Source organism: Trachurus trachurus (assembly GCF_905171665.1).
Source record: "Trachurus trachurus genome assembly, chromosome: 5".
Lineage (NCBI taxonomy): Eukaryota > Metazoa > Chordata > Actinopteri > Carangiformes > Carangidae > Trachurus > Trachurus trachurus.
Genome location: NC_139896.1, coordinates 27,128,030 through 27,152,531, shown reverse-complemented (window position 1 = coordinate 27,152,531; position 24,502 = coordinate 27,128,030). Strand labels below are relative to the sequence as shown.

Below are 24,502 nucleotides of genomic sequence, written 5' to 3'. Positions count from 1 at the left end.
CACCTTCTCACACAGGTGATTGTCTGATCACCGTAGATACACCTGGAGCAGAGGTTCATTTAGTAAACAGGCAGGTAATATGTATTAGCTGCTGCTAAATCATGAATGCATGATTATGATGTATTTATGATGAATATATTATTTAGAATAAATAATGCTATAAATAATGTTGAGATGACTCATCTATTTGCCCATTTTCATTTTGAGTTCTCTCATCAGCCACTAGAGGTCGCTACTCTACAACTCGAGAGAGAACAACGTAAAGAAATGACTAGCCTATATATTACTTCCAAGATCAGATGCAGGAACTGAGTGGGAGTTCATCCTTCATTCTTAAAGTTGATTTTTAAAATCTCTTCAGGATCCATTAGTGTCTGCTCTGGAGCTTTGACTCATTAAAAGTCTGTGTTTACTGTAAATATTTAAATACCACTGATTTCCATCATTTAAATACTAGGATTACTTTGGGGACCACGTGTCTGAATCTACATGTTTTGGCGGATCACCAGACACCAAAAGTCACTTTCTTTATCACACATTCACACACAAGTTTGTAATTCAAATCCCTTTGGAATCTAAAAATGTAAATCAAATTGAAATGTATAATTGCACAAATTAGTTCATGACATGTGATAATAAAAGCCAAAACATCCAGATATGAATTTCTCACCTTTACTTTAACCAACAACTTGTAGAGATGGAATTTGTACAAATGATTTATTGTATTTTTCAAATAGGGGAATTAACCAAATCAAATTAGATGGACTTCAAAATCACATATCAGCAGTTAAACATTGTCAGAAAGTGTTGTGATTAGGTTTCACATTTGGATTGACTGCTGGTTATAAAATGACAGTTTGGCGGCTTTTGCTCCCACACTGCTTCATGTTGGCTTCAAAATCCAGACAGAAAATGTATTCCCCATTTCCATGACAACTGGCAAACTGCATCTCCTGAGGAGGATTGTGAGATACGACTGAAAGCTCCACAACAGTTGCTAAGGACTCTTTGTCAACAAAAGTAACAATGACTGACACACACTCAGAGCAGAAATGTTCAGACTGTGACAGAGCAGACATGGAGGCCTTTATTGTTTAACTATGTTTTTAGTACAGAGCCATCTCTCACCCACCATGGCCCCCAACACATTAGTCAACAACTTTTAACCACCACCGTGCACACAACACACTCACACTGTTGTCACTGTAAACATCGCAGGCTTAAAGAGTGATACAAAAAGCAAGGTCAACCGTTTTGTGTCGACGGCGTCCGTACTTCCAGAGTTCCTCTCTCTCAAGAGTTCGGGGGAGAGTGACACAGGAAAACAGAAATGTTATTGTTTGGTTGATCACCTTTTGGGGGAACAACAAAAATGTCCTGTTCTCTCTACTCACCACACACACACGCACGCACACACGCGCATAAACACACACTTCTCACTCAACCAAATGTTTTTATCAAAGTGTCGTTAAAGTGTTTTCTGTTGACTGCTTGCAGTAGGCAGAGGGGGGTACCATGAAAATCTGAAGTGGAACATCTAACAATGATTATGTTATTTTCCCATAATCCTCTCTATAGGAAAAAGGCCTTGTGTGTCAGTTCCCTTGTGTGGTCACAGGGCGAAGCGTCTGCCTTCCCAGCCCCCACCTGGAGCTGCATTACCTTTTAGCGCGTACAAAGTACAAAGCGTTGGTTTTGGGGTAGTACTTCACATTCTGTTTTTTGTCCATGAGGCCTCCGAAAATGATGAGCTCCCCCCGGCCCTGTACCACCGTGTGCAGGCTGGTCTCTGGGGGCCCTGTGACCGCCGCCGGAGTCCCATTCCCATAAACTCTCCAGGACACCACCCCGGCGGATTTGGCCCGCGACACGTCCAGCACGTACATCTGCATGGGCTTACAGTTGAGAGACTGGTACAGGGGTTTGCCCACGTTCAGGCTCTGTGGCGGGTGATGGCCCAGGCGCCGTGCGATAGGTGGGATAGCGTGTCCGTCGGCCACGGCGGCCTGCGGAGGGCTGGAGGATGATGAGGGAGGGGTCACAGGAGGACCCGCCCCTCCTCCTCCTCCTCCAGGAGAAGCTCCCTGCGTCTGAAGAGAAGACGATGAAGAAGAAGATGGTAAAGACGAGGAAGATTTGTTTTTTACTGCCTCCAGGCCTCGTCGTAAGGCGGCGGGGGACACTGCTCCTGGGGGGGTGTGTGGGGACCCTGCGGGAGGGGTGTGGAGGCCGTTGGTGCTGGGCACCTCGGCGTGGGGAGGGGCAGAAAGGGGAGACTCCCAACCATAGTCTGTGGAGGCGGGAGGGAGGGGGCGAGAGGGAGGAGACGCCGCCTGGGCCGGGCTGGTCCGAGGGGACGGGGAGCTTCCGTTTAATAATGGAGGGAGCGGAGGCAGAGGGGGGCTGTCCGGACCCTGTGAAGGAGACGGCTGCTGGGACGAGGACGGGCTTCCGTCTCTGGCGCTCCCTCTCGCCGAGGGCCGAGGTCTCAGCGTTCCCCACCGACCGTTGACACATGGAGCCTCTTCCACGGCTCCCAGGACGACGCCGGCAGCCCCGCTCCGAACGGGAGACTGAGAGCGCAGGGAAGGCGGTTCAGGGCCCAGAGGGGCGGGCGTGGCACTTATGGGGGAGGGCCGGGAATTAAGACTCGGGCTGAGGGGTGCGCGGCCAGAGGGAGCTTGTGAGAAAACCACCACACACTGGCCCACCTTGGAAAGAAAGACAGAATGACACATTAGAGATGGATTTAATCACTATGACCATGTTTCCACCCACTTGTCGATCCAATTATCTCAAGATCGATAAGAATATTAATGTGAATAATGCCGTTTCAAGTAAGTTTAAATGGAATAAAAAGTTGTGGGTAATGACTAAATGTGCTGTATTGCGATATTGAATTGTTTTCTTTTCCCATTCATTTTTATACTAAATCTCAAAACAGAAGGACATCCATCCTTCACCTTTAACAGGTTATCTGAGGTTGGGCTGCGCACAGGTCAAGTGTGACCAGCTGCTGGAGTTGTTGCCTGGAAACCACTGAGCCATACGCATGATATTATATTATTATTAAGCTACGTTCACACCGGACCTTTTGTTTTTCGAACGAGCGACGAGTTTACATGTTAAGTCAATGCAAACGCCCAGGCGAAAAAACGCTGGGGCTCGGAGCGACAGAGACGGAGCGTTTTTCGCTCTGTCGCTCAGATGAGAAATCCCAACTCTCCGGCCGTCAGTCGCTCGACGCTCAGCGCTGATTGGCTGCCGTAATCCCAGTGGTGCCGGTGTAAACAGAGACACATGGCAGTGGGCATGACCTCATCAAAGTGAAAATGCGAGTCTGTGGCTCTGTGCCAAATTGACGAGCGAATGCAGCTGAGCGACAAAGCGTTTCTTTCGGAGCGATACGAGCGACAGCGACAAAAATAAAAGGTCCGGTGTGAACGCAGCTTTATATTAAGTTCTAGGCTAAAGGCTGGTACTTAGAGTGCCACATGCCTGTCATCAGAAGACAGTGGTGTGTTAACACCATTTTAATGCAGATGCACCGTGTGTTGGATACAACAGACACTGGACGGACCTGTCACCTGTAGCAGCGCTGTACACCTGCATCTTTCTTTGTTTACTCCCGCTGTGTCTTTGAACAGCTGGAATACGTAGCTGAATTGACATAAAACATGATCGCAACTCACATTTATTCGGCAGAGAACCGTTTCCATCAGCATTTGTCGCATAAACTTTGTATCAATCAAGAGAAAATCCGATGAGATCAATATTAACTTTTTATCGATATTCATGACATTTAATCAAATTTTCCTGTTTCCACAAGACATTTTTAATTCAGTATTGCTTAATGTAAATAAAAAACGTGTGAATGGAAACATGGTTTCTGACTGTGACAGTTAAGATGCTTACTCTACACGCTGGGTGACACCAAAGCTCTGGGGCTCCGTGGTCCTCATTTTCCACCTGCAGCTGCTGCCACCTCCATGGTGGTGCATCCATGTGGAGCAGCCAGGCATCTTTAAGGAGCTTTCACAAATAACACAAAAGGCTAAGTTAAAACATGAAACTGAGGCACAAAAATGTTGCTTTGATATTAAAATGAAAACTTACTGCATTAGGGCCACCGCATCCTCCCAAAATGAGCAATGTGTGATCATCAATGACAATCTAATAGGAAACACATAGAAGTTATTCAGTTTCATATAGAAGATAAGTGGTTGTCCTGCTCTTACAGGGGCTGTTCTCTAAATGTTGTTATAGTCAGTATCAGCATTAGCAACAATTTTCTGACCAGTCTTGCCAAGAGCTTCAGTCAAAATTGTGGTGATAATATAATAGGATATAATAAAGCCCCTGAGCAGCTCTATTTCTTCAGGATAGACTGGACCCAGCCATGACTTGAATGAAAATGATAATCAGGTACTGGGCTGGGGCTAGCTAGCTGATTATCAAGGTAATTTACATTCATAAGAAGAGGTGATAGACAAACAAGAGTGTTGTTTTCCACTGCTGGAGACAGCTCAGGATAGATACCGTAGTCAAACATTTATTCCAGGCCAGTAAGTAAATAACTATTGATGCTAATCAATGGAAAAATATAGAAATAGCTCCTTTAAAGATTCTGAGCTACTTTTGTAGACCAACCAAAAAGTTGCAATCGAACAATCAATAATAACCATTAAGATAAAAATACCTAAAAGGACTATCTGGCTTTCAGGAGAGTGGTCTGCTCAGCTGAGAAAATCATCAGGACAACACTCCCCAACCTGCAGGACGTTTACAGTGAGCCACGCAGATCAAAGGCCAGAGAAATCCTCAGGGAGCCAAGCCATCCCAGCAGTAGCTGTTCTCTCTACTGCCTGAGGCCAGCACACAGCGCACGACCAGGAGCTTCTTCCCACAGGTTGTTCGCATGGTGAACACCATCAGTAAGTAGATGCCTGGTCCCCCTCCACACCCCAGTCACCCCTCTTCCAATACATCCCCTTGCACATGCATGTGCATTGTCTATTTATTATTGTTTTGTGTTATTTCTGGGCTGGTGCTTAAAGCATGTCACTATCCCTTGTACTGTGTATGAGACAAATTACATTTGAATTTGAATAAGATGATTAAAATACCAGTGGACAATTTTTCTATAGCTTGAGTGAATGTAGGAATCCTTACTTGTGACTGGCCTCCTCGTGGGTGTGGTGAAGGGCCAGATATGGGTGGTTTGGACCAGGACCACTGCTCAAGATCCAGAACCCAGACTTCATTACTCCTGGTTAGAAACAACAAAGGCCAGAGCGAAGCAGTGAGCTGTGACAGCCAAGAGTCTCATTCACAAACACATTTATGTGATTTGTGCAGCTGAAATGTGTTAAGTTCTGAAAGTGCAGCCTGCATTAACATGACATGTCACTTGCACTTGACTCATGAAACCCAAACTTCTATTTAGGTTTTAAGTCCCCTTTCTTGCATTAAAGAGCCCAACAACAGTGATCTAGCTGTGTTCGAAATCATCCACTCATTCTCTCACTCCCTATCCCCTACATCGTGTATAATATATGATAGTGCATCATGTACACGATGTAGGGAACGACGGGAGGAGAATTCGGACACTACACTGTAATTTTCTGAACGTGGTTGCGTCAGCAGATGCGGACACTTGCGGGAACATTTGAGGATGTGATTCTGCGTGGTTTTGTTTCTCAGACAATAAACTGCTGAAATATGAAGTTTGGTTTGGTCAACTACTGTTGTGTGTCCCAACTGTGAGCCATAACGGCTCGCGTGTGAACTGTGGCTATTAGCTTAGCTCGTAAACTCTTTACTTAACTACATATTCTACTACAGTTTATTTATTAGATTGATTTAATGCTGCCCGTTATTGTTCGGATGCTGTTCATCCAACTCCTGCTCCTCAGGCGAGGTAAACGGAGCGAAGGCAAATACGTCTGAGGAGTTTATGGGTAAATAACCTAAAGAAATCGTAGCTAACATGCTAATTATCTTGCTCTTATTCTCTGGCAAAACACGGCCCCATTGCTCTGTGGGATATGGGAGTAGAAAGTAGTGTACATGGCTTGTTCACTCAATTTTGCAGTGCATTGTGGGTGTTTTGTCGTCAACTACATGAATCATGGAGAATTCGAACAACACTACAAAATGGCGAACACACTATATAGTGCACTACATCCGTGATAGGGGGCGATTTCGAACACAGCTCCTGGGTGACCCAGGTGTAGTTCACAGGTGATGTAACTTCATCTAGTTAACATACCCACAATCCCCTGAAACCGGGGAAGTCAATAACATGTTTACAACTTACAAACTATGAGGTGAAAGTCCTTTGCAAACATGACACTTTGGGCTGCACAATCTTTTCAGTAGTTTGACCGTTTAGCAGATTTTCTGCTTTAATCTCTGCTCTGTTTTAGATGAAGTGTACTTAAATTCAAGTAATACGTTCATACATTTGACGTGCTCCTAATGATCCCCCAAACACCACCATGGTGTTCCCAATCACAGAAGAAGAGTGGCCAGCCATGGGTGGAGGTCCGTGTGTGGTAACAATACAGTTCCACCTGATACAGCAGAAGAGATAATACAAGAAGAGAGAAAAATGTTGGTCAAAAGCACAGAGCTTCAACTAGTTCATTACATATCACAGCCATACTGAAATCATTCTCACCAGTTCTTTGAGGGAGAGTATGTGTGGATTTCATCAAAGAACCTTTCTGGTTGGTGGAGTGGATAAGGGCTGGGCCGAGTCCACCCACCAAAGAGCACTAACAGGTCTTTGTGCATCACTAGAGTTGCTCCAGCTTTAGGAGATGGATAAGAGCCTGTAAAAGACAAGAGCAGATATGGAATCTTATTTCTGCTTTTTGCTGATTCATACACCGTAAATCTGACCTGACTAAAAATTTAATTTTCTCCAACTTATTTCCTTATGTCAAAATGACCAAGCAGAAATTAAAACAGAGCATTAAGACTTCGTAATACTTTTTCCAGATCATATACATTTGGTAAAATCTTTTGTAAACATTACATGAACATCAATTTAACAACCACGATACAAACTCTCTGACAAGCCGGTTTTTATAGAAGAAGCTTGGTCAGCTGTAAGTGCAGGTTTGAATACACTGAGGATACATTTCAGATCTGATCACTCACACCACATTCAGAGGTGGTTTAGGAAAGGTCTAACCACATTCTTGTAGCAGTGTGAACATGAATGGGTGCTGATCTGAAGTCAGTGTGGCTAAAAATTACAACAGACATGTTTTTGATTGCATAGCAGACATGCTTGGGCTGTTGTCATCAGATCACTAAAGACACAAGTTAATGTAAGGTCTGCAAAGGGCCACACATAGAGTTCAACCTCGTAATCCTGGGCATGCAGTCTCATAAAAGGTAGAATAAGAGCTGAAGTTTGCAGCAATAAATGGACCAATATTTTACTACAGTCTCACTTTACTGGTGCTTCTTTCTTTTTTATTGCCACCTCCTCCAACTCTGTGCACTTAGCTGCTGCTGTTAAGCATCTCACCATTGTGCTCACAAATGTGGTTCACCCTCCCACAGTTCCCCTTACATAAGCCCCATGTGCTTGTACCTGAGGCTAACGGGCGGATCCACTCCTTGCTGTTGAGGTCAAGTCTCCATAGGTCATTGAAGGCAGCATTGCAGCTACTCTGAGTACAACCCCCAAACACATACATGGACTGGTTTGAGTCATAGTAACATGCACCTGCAACCCCCCAAAAAAGAAAAGAAATTAGCAACAGATTTAGAGCAAACTGCAGCAAAAAGTGAGAGCTATGAGTGCATCTACTTGTTATTGTGACTTTTTTAAATTCACATAAGAACAGGTAATAGAAATAAACTAAACGAATACAATTCAACATGAAAGAAATCTCCCTATCTGTGTACACTGTTGTTCAAAGCACAGTTTTCAAAATGGCCAGTCGCTGCTGTTACATCACTTTTAAAATTCTGTTTTGCTCGTCTACATGGGGATTTAGATCAACATAAAGATACGCTTGCGAAATGTTTGACCTTTAGTTCAGTTATGATTTAGCAACAGTCTTAAGAACACGTGTATAATCCAGCGTAAATAAAAATATGCTTTTAAAGCAATGAATAATAATAATAATGTGTCTGAAACTGTTCTTTTAATGAAATCATTCATCTTGAACAGGGCAGGAGGCAATTTAGGCAATAAACCTGCTCCACAAATAACACTGAATCAAAACATCTTGACCAGATACAAAACCTTCAATACTGTATTTTTCACTAACTGCATGGGTTTAATGGAAAAATGGGGTAACATTCATGACTGTATATGTGCAACTTGAAGTGAGGTAAAGCAGGATATACTGACTGTGTGAGAAACGCTGCGTAATAGGGGTTCCTGGATATGGATAGGTACGACTCTCCCACTGGATATTTCCCTCCTGGACAGCTCTCAAGAACCCATGATAGCACTGGTAAGCAACACCTAGTAAAGAGAAAATGGGAGTAAAGAACATACATAGGAGTAGATTTCCACTTGCATAATGTTCTAATTGAGTAACAAGGCTAATTCTGTGAATCATTGCTCACATCTACAATAGCACTAGCCAGCCCTTTATCTGATTCAATTTTGGACAACATTATGCATTTGAAAAAGAGACATACCTTTAATGAGGCGGTACCACTGCTTACATACAAGTGCAGCAGTCTTGTGCTCCTGGTAAGGTGAGAGGAAGGACAGAATATATTCAAGAACTTCCTCTGGCAACTCCACCATTGTTCTCCCCTCTCCTTTGGCACCGCTGTCCATGTTCCCTTCTTGTTGACAGGACCCCATCTTTGTCTCAACTTCCTCTGTTATCCTTGCAGGTTCTGTACCATCATCCTCTGTATCCATAGCAACAAAGCATCCATCCTCATTGTCAGGGGAGCGGGACATTATTGTCTGTTGAGACATGGGGAGACACATTAGTGAAGCATGTACCAATGGTGATGCTCAGAAGCACACTTCATATTAGCCACATTAAGAGTCAATCAATACTTTATGACAGGAGACTCGCCCTCTGCACAACTGCCCAATATGATTAATATGTTCCTTACTGGATTTCAGCAAAGCAATTTCTACGAAAACTGAATGAGAGCTGATCCTAACCTCGAACCCCCATGACAATGCAGAGCTGAAGCCAATGGAGGATTTTTTGGTAGCAGGCTTCATTGATACACCCATTGTTTAAAACGGGTGGTGCCCCCTGTTCAGCCTGAACAGCTGCCCCCAGCACGTCCCCCTAATATCGCTGGCTACATCAAACTAGCTGTCGTTAGCCATGACATAATAAATGAAATGTTGGAGTGCTAATGCTAATTGTCTTCGATGACCACATAAGAAGAATTCGTTAAATGTAAGCTATGTCACACAGCTAACTGAGGGGTAGCTTAAAGGCTACAAAACACTTTTTCGCTGACTAACAGGCGCCTACATGTTGCTGAATTTAACGTTTGATCCTCAGAGAATATGTGCTAGCACCGGCTAACGACGTTTGCTAACCTCTCATGAGCACCCAAGCTAACATTAGCATTATCGAAGTCAAGATGAACGCAAAGACTCACGGTTCACGCGTTTTCTTTTAAATATCTCGGCTCGCCACCGCATATAAACCCATCCACTTGTTAACTGTCCTAATGACACGACATCTTCTCAGACTTCGTTACACCCTGGCAGCTAACAAGCTAGCCGCTATCTTCAGTCAGGTGTACCACTGGTAATTTTTTGCTAATGGGTAACTAGCTCCTTTAATGTCACTCTATCGTGATTTCAACACTGAAACCGAACACCCTGGACCCGGCGCTGACAATACCGTTGTTTTAGACGCGATGTGCTGTGAGCTCTGAGTGTGTCTCTTCTCTCCTCCTCCCCGGTATCAGCTCCGGAGGTTCCTCAGCAGCCTCCAAACAGTCGCCATCTTCCGCTCTGTGGAGAGCGTCCTCCGCAGCACAGCGACGCTTCAGCAGCCGCGGGCAGTCCGCGGTCCAAGGGTGGGTCCCTCAACCCAGACACTGCGCCCCCAGCCGCTGCAGGCAGAAGTGCTCAGGAGAAAAGGTGCCGATATCCTCATAAACCAATGTGAAATATAAAAACTGTCCGTGAGAGAATATATGCACAGATCCTTCACATAACACTTCATAATTCTTTGATAAATAAATGAGCTACAGACTTCATTTCCCTTTGGGGATTAATAAAGTTCTTCTTATTCTTAATAATGAAACACTGCTAACACTTTTTAATGTACCAAATATGTTAATAAACGTATTAATTAATTAATTAACGTTTAGTAGAAATGAATGTTATTTTTGCATACAAGTGTATAGTCAGGAAAATGCAAAAATGCACTGTGAAGTAGCTATCAAATGAAAATACATACTGAATGTAGAAAACTGTCTCCAAAATAACCACGTGAGTGATTCACTAATGAAAAAGTATTTTACTGTTGCAGCTGGTATAATTAGTATTTTCATTGTGGATTCATCTGCTGTTATTTTCTTAATTCATCAAATTATTGTTTTGTTTTAAACAATCATAATGAGAAATGCCCCAGAGCCCAACAAATACAAATTATTAAAAGCAACAAATCCTCACACCTGAAAACCAGAAACTTTAATTGTTTGGCATTTTGTATATAATTTACGTACATGATTATGGAAATCAGTTGTTGTTTCATCTGTAGCCATAGGCCTACTTTACTGTTGGGTTATGAACACATACAGAATTATGTAAACAAAAAAGTATTAGAAGGCAGAATATGTTTTAGATTTTAGATTTTTTTTGTAGTAGCCACTTTTTGCTTTGATGACAGTTTTTTTTTTTGCACACTTTTGATTCTGTCATCATCATGAGGTCGTCATCTGCAGGTGCTGTGCTGCGCATTTGTTGGCTGTTTTGCCTTCACTCTCTGTGGTCCATATCCCCTCAAACCATTCTCAATTAATTAAAATTCAATCTAGATTTGAGAAGTGTTGTTTATAAAATGTAGCCTATATAATTAACAGTGTTTATAACATAACTCATTCTTTCTTCCTTTTATTATTAATATGAGATGATCTGAATGAATGAATCTGGGACTGGGTTTTAGACATGGTTTTAGACAGCAGCACTATACAAAGTTGCTACAACGTTACAAGAGCAGAAATCGAAGAATTGGCTATGTGAAGTTTGTTTACTTTCCCTCTAACTCCCCAATCGGAAACGAACTTCAGCGGTGATAGCTGTGGTGTGGACAGGTAGAAGTCCCTGCACACCTGCACACGTACGGTGGTGGTTGTTTTCTGTTCTGAGCGGAGCGCGGCAGCCGCTTGATTTACCGAGGTGGACGTGACGCCAAATTTAAAGTAATAGGCAGCGGGAGGAGGGGAGGGGGTGTCCACAGTGGAGCTTCGAGCTAACAGGCTAACACACGCGGACAGGGACAGGTCTGTGCATAGATATATAAAGAGTAGATGCCGCATCGAACGCTGGGCCTATCGGCGCTGACGAGCGGTGGGGCCGCCATCTTGGACCGGTCTACCGCTCCACTCAGTATAAGGACAGGACGCGGTTCGGCGTATTTTAATATTCATAGTGGGATTAACAGTAATAGAATATTCTGATATATGATATATGTGATGTATGATAGGTGTTTTGCAAACACTATAAATATAAACACAACAATAGAAATCATTTATAGAGTATTAATAGGCTATATTTCATACATGAATACATAAATCTCTCTCTCTCACACTCACTCTCTCTCTCTCTCTCTCTCTCTCTCTCTCTCTCTCTCTCTCACACACACACACACACTCAGAGAAAATTAAAATACATATAAATCAAGGGTATCAATTCAATTAGGTCAGAGAGAGAGAGATGACATTTTGGACACATCTAAATACAAGTCAAATAGTCTAGATGGAAACAGGGGTCCACGAGCACATAGTGGATTTTTTTCCCCACCTGTTTTTTCTTAATCTTTTAAGTGTCTATTTTAAGATTCTGACAGGTAACAGGATGAAAAAATGTCCCATGGTGTTTATTTTTAACCCTTTACTGCCCCTATCCCAAATTCGAGGCTGAAAAAACTGAAATTGGCATAGCTCTTTAAGGAAACAACTCACAGGGACAAATGAACACATTTTTCTACACAATTTGGGGCCAAGGAATTCAATAGAATAGTTATTTTTAAGTTTTTAACACATCCTGACTTGATTTTGGGACAAAAATATCAAAAATTAGCTGAAAATTCTAAAATCGTACGTATATCTTCCCCTATACCAAAATCCTGTGCACTGAATGAAAACATTTTGAGATTTTTCTTAATCTTTAAAGTGTCTACTTTAATACTCTGACAGGTAACAGGATGAAAAAATGTCCTATGGTGTTTATTTTTAACCCTTTACTGCACCTATCCCAAATCGAACCTGAAAACACTGAAAAAGAAATCAGCATATCTCTTGAAGTAAACAACTCACAGAGACAAATTAACACATTTTCTACACAATTGTGTGCCAGAAAACAAACACACTTCCATTTAAAGCACTAAAAGCACTAAAAAAAAAAAAAAAACAAGAGCCAAACCCTATTATGTTTATAAAGATTGAAGAATTATCCATGCTCTGCCAGTCGCATAGTCGTGGTATGTAAATATTTTGTAAAATGAATAAATCATGCCAATAAAGCTGTTTGAACTGAACAGAACCACAAGAACATGTCAAACTATATTTACACATGTACAAAGTTGATCATGAGAGGTTTACGTGAGCTAAAACCCCTGAAAGAGGACTGTTTTGCAGAGCTTCTTTCTCGTGCTCCCTTTCTGCAGGTCAAGAGAAGTGAGTTTGGCAATGTGGTGCAGCCTAATCTTAAGAAACACAGACACAACCAGTGACAACAAATTGGAATGGTGGTTGTCGATGCCAAACTGTGTCTCCTCAATGTGTTCCCCAAGCAGAAAAACATCCTCCGTTCCAATCTCCTCCCGGACGACATGCGTGACGGTCGACACCTTTGGAGCTTGCTTTGTTGAAGCTTGGCGTATCACCCTCTCTGCAGCTCTCAGCACCTTATAATAATAATAACAACAATAATGTAATAGTATGTAGCACTTTACACAGTGCTCGAAGACACTTTACAGAACAGAGAAAATAAGAATGAAGAACAACGCAACTTTAATATACAAAATGGTAAAAAGGGACAATGAGAAGTTTGTAGCTATTTGGTTATAAAAGAGTCTCATATTAATGTGGATGAATCTACATTACCCACACTTATTAATGGCTCCATTTTTGATAAATATATCGTTTTGTCTTTATCGTTATTTTTGTATTATTATTAGTGGTTGGTTCGCCCAGCATTTCCTAGTTTCGGTTTGCTGTCCAGCGGGTCATGGGATTAACACCGCCAAATCGCCATTTATGGTCGGAAATACGATCATCTCCAAACCTACAACTTTCATTCTTGATTTGAAAACATTCTTGGCATAGCCTACATGTACTTCCCTTTCCCAAACTCCTCGTTGTCCCTTTAAAGAAAAAAACACGATAATAAAATCAAACCTTCACTGTGCCTTGTGATGGAATCACTAGGCCGCCGTTGTTTTTAAGGGCTAGAAGGTGGTAGTTCTCATCAAATGATGATGGTACAGCCTCTCTGACCAAGCTCGCCCGGCACACATCACAGGTCAGCTTTCGCAGAATCTGCCGGACTACAAATCCTGCTATGTAGACCAAGGCGTTTTCCACTAAACCACCAAACCGAGTTGGAAGGTAATTGTGGTCACGCACAACGGCCGGAATGTTGGCGAATGGAGATGGGTGCTCTTCAGCAGTTTCAGCAGAGGACATCTCTACAGCTGACAGGGATACAGTGTTATCTTGGGCTGCCACATTGCCGGTCTCACTAGGTGAGACACCACACCGAACCATCAGACGGCGGAAGATGGCCTGGAACTGGCATGCAGATGGATTGTTATTCCAGCCGCCTTGTATGGAAAACAGGGACACAATACATACATTCGTCACAAGACATAACATAACATAAAGATATTAATTACAGTAAGTATATTTTCTGAATTCATTCTAATTAAAAGAACATCAACCCTACCTGATGCTCTGATGGAATTAAATAGGAGCTCCAAGTGATCCTGGCTGAACCTGTAGGTGAGCACATACTTCTGAACTTGGAGCAGTTCAGGAATCATCAGCATCAACGTGTCGATATTGATGACAAATCCGATGACAGACAAGTACCTGAAAAAGAAAAAAGTTTTCAAAGCAGTAAAGTGAATTTTCCATCACATCAATCATCAGTAATGTATACTTTTAGGACACTTACTGTGCGTTCACACCAAAAGCTTCCAAAGCGTCGGTTGCCGCTGAACCGCATCATATTATATATTATTAGTTAACCACGGCTCAACTTCTCGTCTGGTGACGTTTGGACGCTTTGGAAGCGCGGCGACGCCTATTGACGCTTTGGACGCTCAGTGTCGCCGGGCTCTCATTGAAAATGAATTGACTTCCGGCGTTTTGACGCTTTTGAAGCTTTTGGTGTGAACGCACAGTTAACCAACTCGGAATACTGTTATTGCAGAACTGGGAGAACTTGAGAACAAGAACACATGCAATACCTACCATTTTGACACCTACCGTACATGCACTTGATGTTGTAATACATACCATTTAGAAACATCTAGGACCTGAAACACACTGAATACAAGATAATTCCAACAGAAACAAAACTACATATTGAAAAACATTTAAACAAGAGAAAACCATATCAACATACATACCATCCTTCTGACACCTACATAAAGCTGAGAAGCATCTAGGACCTGAAACACACTGAATACAAGACAATTCCAACATAAACAACAATGAACACTGAAAAACATTGAAATTAACGAGCATCATGTTAGCATACATACCGTGTGGTACCGAATACAAAACAATTTGAACAGAGACAAAACCAAAGAAAAAACATAACAGTAGCATCATATGAACCCAATGTAGAGAACAGAGCATCTTAGGAACTCGATGCATAACAGAACAATGGAGCATCTTAGGAACTCGATGCATAACAGAACAATGGAGCATCTTAGGAACTCGATGCATAACAGAACAATGGAGCATCTTAGGAACTCGATGCATAACGGAACAGAGTATCGTTGAACTCATGTCATGAACTTGTCATGCATGAATAACAAGCACTATTTTAATAGACCTCTTAGATTTGTGAAGGGGTGTTCCGTCTTTTGTCACTAAAGTGAGCAAATACTCCCTGGCTTGTGACAAAAAATCCTTCCTCTCCGTCCAATTTAAGGCACCCAAAGGAGCTTTAAACCCTCTGGCGCGAGGATTGCGTCCATTCATTGTGTCGAAGAGGCTGTCAATCATCTATAAAGAAATATTGGCATCTAAATCACTATCATTACAGGGTTTCATTAGGTATCAGATAGTTGAAATCAATACTCATCTATTCAAAATATACAGAGAACAGAGTGCTTATTTGTAAACAGTATGTTCAATGAGTAAAAATGAAAGTATTAGTATTTGCTTGATTTCCTTCTTTCCATAGTATAGGTCTACTTTGTACTTCAGCTTTACCACTCTAAAAATTGTTAAGGCATGTATAAGGTTATGTAAAAATAAATAAATGTATTTATGAAGAATATGAAGAATATCACAGTTTCTGACAATATTTGCATGTGGAATTTAGAGTCAGTCAGAATTATCAACAAATTGTTCCTGATGCTAAAATCAAATTTTGATGAATTATTTTTTTTAAACTTGTACTTGGTTCTAGAATCACTAAGTATTACCTCAATGAATTGTGCCGTCGCCTCACAGTCTCGGAACTGAGAATAGCCTAGATCTCTCATGGTGCGAAGAGCCACTGACACCGATCGGCTCAAAGTTTGAGCAGCCAGAGACACCCTCATTTTGTTGTTTTCAAAGAAGACATGTTTGTCGGTGATTTTGTTAGCAGCATGCAGTCCATCTTTTTTTTGGAGATCGTTCAGATTACTGACATAACTCCACCTGAGCTGTCCTGTGGTGGATGTGATGGGGCTATATGCCTGCAGAGTAAGAATCAGTCACTGCTCAAACAAGTACAAACAGCAAAATGTTGATCATCATGTCCAGCCATAACTGTGCAAATGGGCTCTATGCACAGCTCCACTACTTCCTGAATTTAAGGCAGCTCCTTTATTTCATGTCTTACATTATTGGACAAACTGATTAATCCAGGTGTGTCTGACCATTGTGACTACTCAGACACACCTGGATTAATCAGTTTGTCCAATAATGTAAGACAGGAAATAAAGGAGCTGTCTTAAATTCAGGAAGTAGTGGAACTGTGCATAGAGCCCATTAACAGACAACAATATTTAGATATAATTTTTAGTAACAGAGGCATAACAGGTCTACCTCCATCATCATTTACCTGCAACATGTTTCGTGCCAACTTGAGCATATGGCAAGCGTCCATCATTACAAATACTTTCTCGCCAGTCACCGGATGCGGGAAACTGGTTTGAAGTGGCTCTTGTGGGTCTCCTTTCAGCTCACACCCAAGCTGGTTACACATGCTAACATTGGAGGCATGCCCATCCATTGTTACGCATACAACCCGAATGCCCCGTGCATGCAGCTCCTCCAAAGCATGACTGAGAAGGACCCTTTGTGTTTCTGGAGACAGAGACTTAGTCAGATAATATGCAATGGGAGCCTTCCAATGTCCTTGTAGACCAACGACCATGAACACCAGAGCCTCTGTAGCAACATCAGTCTCACTGCTGCCATCACCCATGTCTACAAATCCAGACATTGACTGGGTATGTGGATTATATTGAACATGTTTCCTGATGGCCATGGCGTCCAACATGAGTGCAACATATCCATATTTAGCCTGGTCTTCTTGGCATTTTTTCTCCAGCATATCCAGCATCATTTGGTTCAGGCCAGGCTTGTCATCCACTGAACGCAGCCACCTGAAAAAAATTTAATTGAAATTGAAAATGTATATGTAGCTTTTTATTTATTTTTGACATGTTTGCATCAGTAATTCAAAAATTCAATCGGACAACATTAAGACTACCTTTGTAATGTATGTGGATGTGGGAGGGGAAAATGTTTAGTCTCCCTAAGGTATTTGTATGCCTTTGGACCATGCAGATGGAGCGTGAGCGCAAACTCTCTGTAGTCCTTTGTGTACTCATGATGACCCTGTTTTGCCATGAAGTCTATCTGAAGATCTGAAATGTTATGAGCAAAAATTAAAAAGTTCCCTACAGATAAGGAATTTAATAAAGACTGTAAAAATAACATGTACATGAATTTGTACAAGTGCTAATTTTGTCTTACCCGAGTAGAATTCAAGCCTCTCTTTGAGCTCTTCATTAATGAGGTTCTTGTCCCTCAAATCCCCCAAAAGACTCTTCACTGTGGTCTTTGCCCTCTTTTCTCTGGCCATGGCATTCTTCTTCTCTCGCTCCAAACATTCCACTCTTGCTAATGCTTCATTAAGTCTGGTCTTAAGAGTGGTAGGAGAAGCACGCAAGGCATAGCCATGATCCTAGCAGAGGGATGAACATGGTTTGAGTGATGTTTCACTTCACACACATCACTTTGACACCACTAGTGTCAAAACCACTGACAGTACTGTGTGTGTGTGCCAGGAATGCATGTTCAACATGTCTTCAATTGTGTGTGTGTACATGGGTTTATTTGTGAGTGTGTTTAATATGAGTGGCAGCAAACAAGTGAGATTTTAATATGTCCAGGACCATTATAGTATGATGTTTAAAGTAGAAATACTCACATCATTAGGCTGAGGTTGTGGGTGTGAGGTTGCAGTTTCTGGGGCATCCTGAAAGGCCACGGACAGGTTCTCTTCAGCTCTTCTGGAGTTAGACGTGGTCCTGCCCTTTGCTGGCTAAATGAAGAAGCATAATACTTGAAAAGAATATACAGGGATAAGTAGGCTATCTCACCCCGCCCTGTGATTGATAATAGAATATTTACATTTATGAATGCTAATAGCCTTATGATGATACACCTACTATTTGGAGGTGAACTGGGAAGCTGAAGACGGATGGAATAACACCATCTCTGAGTCGGACAATTTGACCTGTCCTATCAAAATCGCCCTGCTTAAAATGCTCACAGCAAAGCACAGTTGAATCACTTGCAGTGAATCCTTCCCTCCTCAAAGCCACTTCCCACTTCTTCCTCACAGCTTTGTCTTTGGGAAACCTTCAAAATGAAAACAGGAGATTCTGTAGAGTCTACACAAAAACATTTTACAAAGGAGGTCAAGCTTATTTTCTTCCTTCAAATCTCTTACAACCTTTCTTCAACAACACTCCTATTTTGATGCATATCTGTTGATAATGAACCAAAGCTGCTTAAATTGTGAATAAGCTTATTTGCAAACTATTCCACAATCAGATGTTCTGTTGTCTGCATTTTCAAAGCAACACTACATAGTATTTCGGCCTTAAAATAATGTTTCTAAACTCATTGAAGTGGTACTAGCTGAGCAGCAGCTCAAGCTAGATGAAATATACAGAGTTAAAGCAGAAGGATCTTATGTGAGATCCAGAAAGCAATGGCTGGACGAAGAGGAGCAAGGCTGGAAAAGTCACACAGTAGAGCGAGCTGCATTCAAAAACTTAATATTGATGGAGCTGTCACAGATGATCCAAAAAAGGTATCCAACCATTGTTTCATGTTCTAAATGAACCTGTATAAATCACACTATGATAAAATGTAGCAAACAGTTAAAGCTATTTGATCGGATAGGTGTGTATGTTAATGAGGAAGACTCTGGTGAAGGACGTTATTACAATCAAAGTGTGGCCAATGAGAAAGTCTGTGCCACCTGTGTAAAATTCGCTGGTCAATGTTATACCAGTGTAAAGTTAATATATTAATAGTTGTTATTTTGTAGCCTGTATTCCTATGTGTCGTTATCATCAGCTGTTTCCCCTTGCCTGTGATAGTGGTGATTGTTTGTGGTTGTCATGGTGACGGGGCCGGTCAGTAAAGTGGAGTGTAAACATAAACATAAACATAAAGTACCTGTTTTCCCGATCATCAAGATTTATACCACCACAACGAACCCTCATTCTACACCAGTAATATTTCTTTTATTTCTACAATAGCATTCTTGTGTCAGTTGTAATCTCAGTCAGTTAGTTCATAGCCGGGGAAACACGGGGACCGTGGACATAAATACAGTACTCGATTCACAAAATACAACCAATAGTAATAATGTTCAATCTTACTTGTGAAAAGTAATCCCCCGAGTCCTGTTCTCGATTGTCCGCCGATTAGAGCAGGAATACGCCGCACAGTGCTCTGGCATCTTGTTCTTTCTGCTGCTCAACTCATAGGCTCAACTAGTCAATCATAGAATTTATCTGGTAGGAAGACCGGTCCAAGATGGCGGCCGCATTTCTCGCGGCGCAGCGTTCGATGCGGCATCTACTCTTTATATATCTATGGGTCTGTGGATCTGCTCCTTCAGCCGTCGTCTGACTACAACAAAACCCCGTCAAACCCACCACCTCCCCGCACGGCGGTGCACAAGCTGCCCTCCGTCGGTTGCCCTGGGCGTGAATGGGAAATAGTTATCGGGCGGAGAGTGAAGCGGTAACCAGCCAGCAGTCCTGTTAAACATGGAGGATGAGGAGGTTGCAGACAGCTGGGAGGAGGCAGCGGACAGCGGGGTGAGAAACCACACACACGGCGCCAAGCCAGCTCATATCTGTGATTTAGCAGTGAACCACGGTACGGTGGGCGAGGGGACTGCTTGGATATCAGTGCTGTTTTTAAATGAATTTCGGTGTGTTTGCTAGCAAAGACAGCAGCCAGCCTCTCTTCCGGGCTCAGTCCTACAGGCCTCGCTGTCCCACAATGACGTGGGACCGAGCCAGGGCTCCTGATCTGCTCCATTATTGTTTTTTAATCCGTTGAAGACTCGAGTAGTAACCACATAGAGAACTTTTTTGTTACAAAGCAGACTTTCTCCTATAATGGCACCGATGTTGAACCCGCCCTCTGCGGAAATGTCAGTCTGCACTGACGTGAATCATTTGAATACCATAACAGTGTAGTAGGTTAGCTTTACTTGGACAACACCACAACACTCTGGTATTGGTTGTGATGGTAGATTTTACTACAAAAACGTTTGTTTGAATCCAATTGTAAGTGACGATAGGACAGCATTATCAACAACTTTGCAGGCAATTAGTTATCATGTAGAGGAAATTAATATGTCAGAGCCTTTAAATGTCAAGCCACATCATATACTCACACCACGGGGTACTGGGGTGGAAGAGTAGAGTATGTTCCATGTTGGTATAGATTGACCCAAAGTATAGCTGATTGCTGATCTACTGTATGTCATCCAGTCTGTCGGCCTGCGTTCCCCTGTCTCTTCACTATCCTATCTAATGAAGGTGTAAAATGACCCCAAAAACATATTAATATAACAACATAAGTGATTGGGTTGTATACTCAACAGTGGTACTAAAGTAATGACTAACAAATTAATTTATCAACAAATGTCAGACCCTCTGTGTGGTGTTACTCAGAATCTGCATTCTCTATCATCTAGGACTCTGGGTGTTGAATAGATCTGTAATCATAGAGGGATTGTTATTGTGTAATGGCTGAATTATGTCAGAATATCTTTGCCAGCATCTTAGAAATACAGATCTTGTGGAGGTGTCTGCTCTAGGTCAGTGAGGCAGAAAATGAACTTGTTGTATAGTAATAGGAGATATAATAAATATGTTGCTCTCTTCAGGAAATAGAGAGACGGCTTGAGGCGAAGCTGAAAATAAATCAGGAGGCAAAGTAAGTAAAAGGCAAATTTTATGATTTTTTTTTTTAAAGCTATGGTATGAATATACACATTTGGTGCTTTCCTACTGATTATTTTATTCTTCTCACACTTTCTCAACTATACAGGAAGTCCCGCTTGGGTTCAGGTGGTTCACCTGTGCAAACCGCCATAGTGATCCAGGATGACTCACTTCCTGCAGCACCTCCGCCACAAATTCGAATTTTAAAGCGTCCTTCAAATAACGGTACCATGGGAAACGCTGCATCCTCGTCTCGTCCCTCTCAGCAAATGAAGTCTTTGGCTCAGAGGGAGGCGGAGTATGCAGAAGCCAGGAGAAGGATTTTAGGTAGTGCTTCTTCAGATGAAACACCTCAGGACAGTCCATGCCAGGACCGGTAAGGACAGAATTATAGCAAAAACACAATAGTTTAAAGGGATATTTCAACATTTTGGCAAATTTGAAATATTGCCATAATCCCTATAGTCTTAGCAGTAATTACCTTTAATTGTCGGTGCAAGCTGTTTTTAGATCGGCGAGGCAGAGACGCAAAACTAAATAATACACAATCCAACACTCATGTCTCTGCCCCGCCGATCTAAATGCAGCTTGCACCGACAATTAAAGGTAATTAACCTACTCGTAACACTATAGGGATTATGGCAATAGGCTAATTTGCCAAAATGTTGAAATGTCCCTTTTAAGTGGTGAGCAAAAATGTGTTAATTGTTAATATTAGTAGAAAGCATGTGTAATTTATTCTTCATCTTTCCCTATATTATAAGGCCAGTGCGTTTGAGTGCGCAGCAACCATCAGAACCAGTTCGTCCCAACAATCATGTGATCCGCCAGCCCACTGGCCCAGACGGCACCTCAGGCTTTCGACTCTGCAGATAAACTGGAGCTGCCCACTTCAAGGAAACAGCTGTCTCCCTGGGAGGCCATGAGGGGTGGCAGTTACAGGGGTTGCCTGGTAGGAAGAGCAGAGTGGTGGGATGACATAGAAATTAACAGACAGAAATATGAAGGCGTAGCATGGATTGTGACGACCTTCTCCACCCTCTCTCTTCTCTGCTCACTGGCATGGTCTTTGCCTTTCGCCTTGTCTTCTCCCTCGTGTGGAACGTTGCAAGGGGCTGGCAGAGATCAGCCATAGATCTGAAACCCCCTTCTGTTCCACACTGCGAACAGGTTTTTGCCTCACATCCCTATACACTGTGATACTTCGACGTACCATGAGGTGCCCTATGATTTTAAGTCTGATTGGCCGGCCGCGTGCCAGGGTATCAAGTGTCTGTCTCTTCAGGGAGAATAAAGAGAGCTTGTCAATCTGTGGGATTTCCCCAGAGACACGCAAACAAACAAACAAACTGGCCTTTTCCACCGATGGAGCGTGGATCATGGCTGGGTGTCCACCGGGAGGCTGGCCCCAGTTTGTTGGGTTTGGTAGAAATGATGCGCTTGACAGTGCTGGGAGTTTACTGTGCGTTCAGCAGCTTCAGTGCAACGTGATAGAGAACCTTTTGATAAAAGTGCCCAGTGCTTCAAAGTGTGTTTTGATATCGTAGTGGCCCAGACCAGCACTTTCAACAGTCAGGAGGCCGAAATGCCCGGTGGGCACACAGCCTGTGGCCAAAGATTATAGATGGGAAGGAGAGAGTGTCACTAAATCTAAGCTTATTCAAGCAATAATAATGAAATGACTCCCTGAATATTGTTTGTTTTTCTCTGTATTGAGTAAGTAACTGTGTTGTGTTTTGTTTACTTTTTTGTGTGTGTGTGTGTGTGTTTTTTGGCCATAGTATGTTTGAGTCAGGAGATCAGTTAGTGTCCTGGAATAGATTAAGTAGTCTGCATAACAAACTTTACTGGTAAAGTCATATTAAAGTTCATCACATTGGAAGAAATTGGACCTATCCATGGATTGAAAGTGAACACGCATCTTTGTCTGTGTGTGTGTCGTCTCGCTGGTTCTAATCAGAATAGCTAAGTTGGAGCTTCTCAGCCAAATGCAGTTCATCTGTCTTGCAAGGAAGACTCTGATGGTTGTTAATTGTTCAGAAGTAACAGTTAAATGCCCAGCAAGCAGGAGGCCATAATCACATGCTTCTTTTTGGAAAATATTCTGTCAGGGTCAGGGAAGTGTGTGATAATGATATGAAAACAATAAAGGAACTTTTACATTTTAATTGGTGTCCTTTAGAATGAAGCCAAATTCCACTGTCAGGTTTTCAACAATGTGTTCAGTGCTGTTTCTTTTCTGTTTTTTTCTGTTTTTTTTTTGTTTTTTTTTACACACCAATGCTTTTGCAACCAATTTAACATGAAAGTTTGCAAACCATGAAATCAATCATGTAATCAAATACTGATAGCTCAGTAGTACTCATAGTAACTGAAAGGATCACAGTAAATGAACCTGCAGAAAATTCAGAACCTTTTTAACACTTTGCCTTAAATACTATTATCCTGGTGACTTTTCCATGGGTAGTTCTGTGTAGTCAGTGTTGGTGAATCTTGTTTTTTGTGCACATGTAGTAGGTCAGTTATTTTGTGGAATAAATCCTATGTATCTGCTGCACAGTTTAGCCACACTGAGCAAGAGTTTGAGTAAAATACGAAAGCACACTCACTAAATGCTTCTCTTGGAGAAGTGCTCCTTTGCTGTGCTTAACCATAAGTCTTTCCAAATAATTCCAGGTAAATTGATTATTCCCAGGAGGGGTAATGACCTGAAACTATAATTAACAGTAATTTGAACACCTGTCTTCACCACAGCAGTGACCAAATGTGATATCTAGAGCAAACTATTCAACATGGCTAAAACTGCTGCATTTGTTCCACATTTTCAACCTCACTACCTGCCAAAGAATAAGAAACTTCAGGAGTTGCAGCATTCATTAATGATCTCTGGGAATTCAGGTTGAGAGTAGTAGGGTTCAAGTTTTATTGCTCTTTGATAACAGAAAGCCCTGAAAGTATTTCAGTATTTTGTTTTCAGAGATAATCTACAATGTTTAAAAGAGTGAAAGGTTGTAACATACGTGCTCTTAATACACACCTCCCACTGACTGGGATGAACAAAAGGCGTGTGTCATCATTTTAAATTGATCGTTAAAAACAAATAACCATGCTGTACATGTGTGATTTACCCATGATGCTTCAGTCAGTCACAGCTCCTGTTGTGTTTGAGGCTGATTTGATGTCATTGTTATTTTGAAACTTGAAAAGTACAAATGAAATTTGAATACCCTTTAATAAACTTCAAGGAGAGAACTTGGTGTATGTGTTTTCCATCCATCCATGATGGCTCCATGCTGGAGGCAAGGCTATCGATCGAGATCTATCTATCTATCTATCTATCTATCTATCTATCTATCTATCTATCTATCTATCTATCTATCTATCTATCTATCTATCCATATCTATCTATCCATCCTCTGGTTACTATTAACACGGAAACACACACAATTCTAGTGATTGTTAAAAAAAAACAACTGTGAGAGGTAGATTATGAAAATAATTCTAGTAATTCACAAAAAAAATACATATTAGAATGAAACAATCTGCAATGAATGAGCACAGTAGGCCTATGCCCTAAAATAGAAAATAGAGTA

General features: G+C 41.9%; 3 protein-coding genes across 3 annotated transcripts; 1 reads left to right on the top strand and 2 right to left on the bottom strand.

The window, feature by feature from the left end:
- Positions 1–820: 820 nt before the first annotated feature.
- Positions 821–10,016, bottom strand: fbxo42 (F-box protein 42). The gene is made up of 10 exons (XM_083971417.1): positions 9,864–10,016; positions 8,674–8,953; positions 8,378–8,494; positions 7,610–7,744; positions 6,683–6,836; positions 6,465–6,575; positions 5,173–5,269; positions 4,117–4,173; positions 3,916–4,032; positions 821–2,711 (listed from the first exon to the last, which is right to left on the bottom strand). The coding sequence occupies exons 2-10, from the start codon at positions 8,945–8,947 to the stop codon at positions 1,659–1,661; spliced, it is 2,115 nt and encodes a 704-aa protein (XP_083827543.1). The 5' UTR covers positions 8,948–8,953; positions 9,864–10,016; the 3' UTR covers positions 821–1,658.
- A 7,114-nt stretch (positions 10,017–17,130) lies between these two features.
- LOC310986678 (THAP domain-containing protein 6-like) lies at positions 17,131–19,415 on the bottom strand (the record flags this gene model as incomplete). Its single annotated transcript, XM_083972706.1, has 5 exons — positions 19,326–19,415; positions 18,099–18,291; positions 17,858–17,971; positions 17,401–17,611; positions 17,131–17,291 (listed from the first exon to the last, which is right to left on the bottom strand). Exons 1-5 carry the CDS (start codon positions 19,403–19,405, stop codon positions 17,131–17,133), a joined length of 759 nt encoding a protein of 252 aa, XP_083828832.1. The 5' UTR covers positions 19,406–19,415.
- Positions 19,416–19,552: 137 nt separating this feature from the next.
- Positions 19,553–24,142, top strand: LOC310986614 (SUZ RNA-binding domain-containing-like). Its single transcript, XM_083972592.1, has 4 exons — positions 19,553–19,769; positions 20,852–20,901; positions 21,016–21,285; positions 21,674–24,142. Exons 1-4 carry the CDS (start codon positions 19,719–19,721, stop codon positions 21,783–21,785), a joined length of 483 nt encoding a protein of 160 aa, XP_083828718.1. The 5' UTR covers positions 19,553–19,718; the 3' UTR covers positions 21,786–24,142.
- The last annotated feature ends 360 nt before the right edge of the window (positions 24,143–24,502 follow it).

Excerpts from the sequence above, each read along its gene's own strand:
- fbxo42 (XM_083971417.1), bottom strand. The coding sequence starts at position 8,947 with ATGTCCCGCTCCCCTGACAATGAGGATGGATGCTTTGTTGCTATGGAT. Across the intron at positions 8,495-8,673 it reads GTGGTACCGCCTCATTAAAG|GTGTTGCTTACCAGTGCTAT; the intron begins GTATGTCTCTTT and ends TCTCTTTACTAG. Across the intron at positions 6,576-6,682 it reads TACTCTCCCTCAAAGAACTG|GTGGAACTGTATTGTTACCA; the intron begins GTGAGAATGATT and ends CTGCTGTATCAG.
- LOC310986614 (XM_083972592.1), top strand. The coding sequence starts at position 19,719 with ATGGAGGATGAGGAGGTTGCAGACAGCTGGGAGGAGGCAGCGGACAGC. Across the intron at positions 19,770-20,851 it reads AGGAGGCAGCGGACAGCGGG|GAAATAGAGAGACGGCTTGA; the intron begins GTGAGAAACCAC and ends TGCTCTCTTCAG. Across the intron at positions 20,902-21,015 it reads AAAATAAATCAGGAGGCAAA|GAAGTCCCGCTTGGGTTCAG; the intron begins GTAAGTAAAAGG and ends TCAACTATACAG.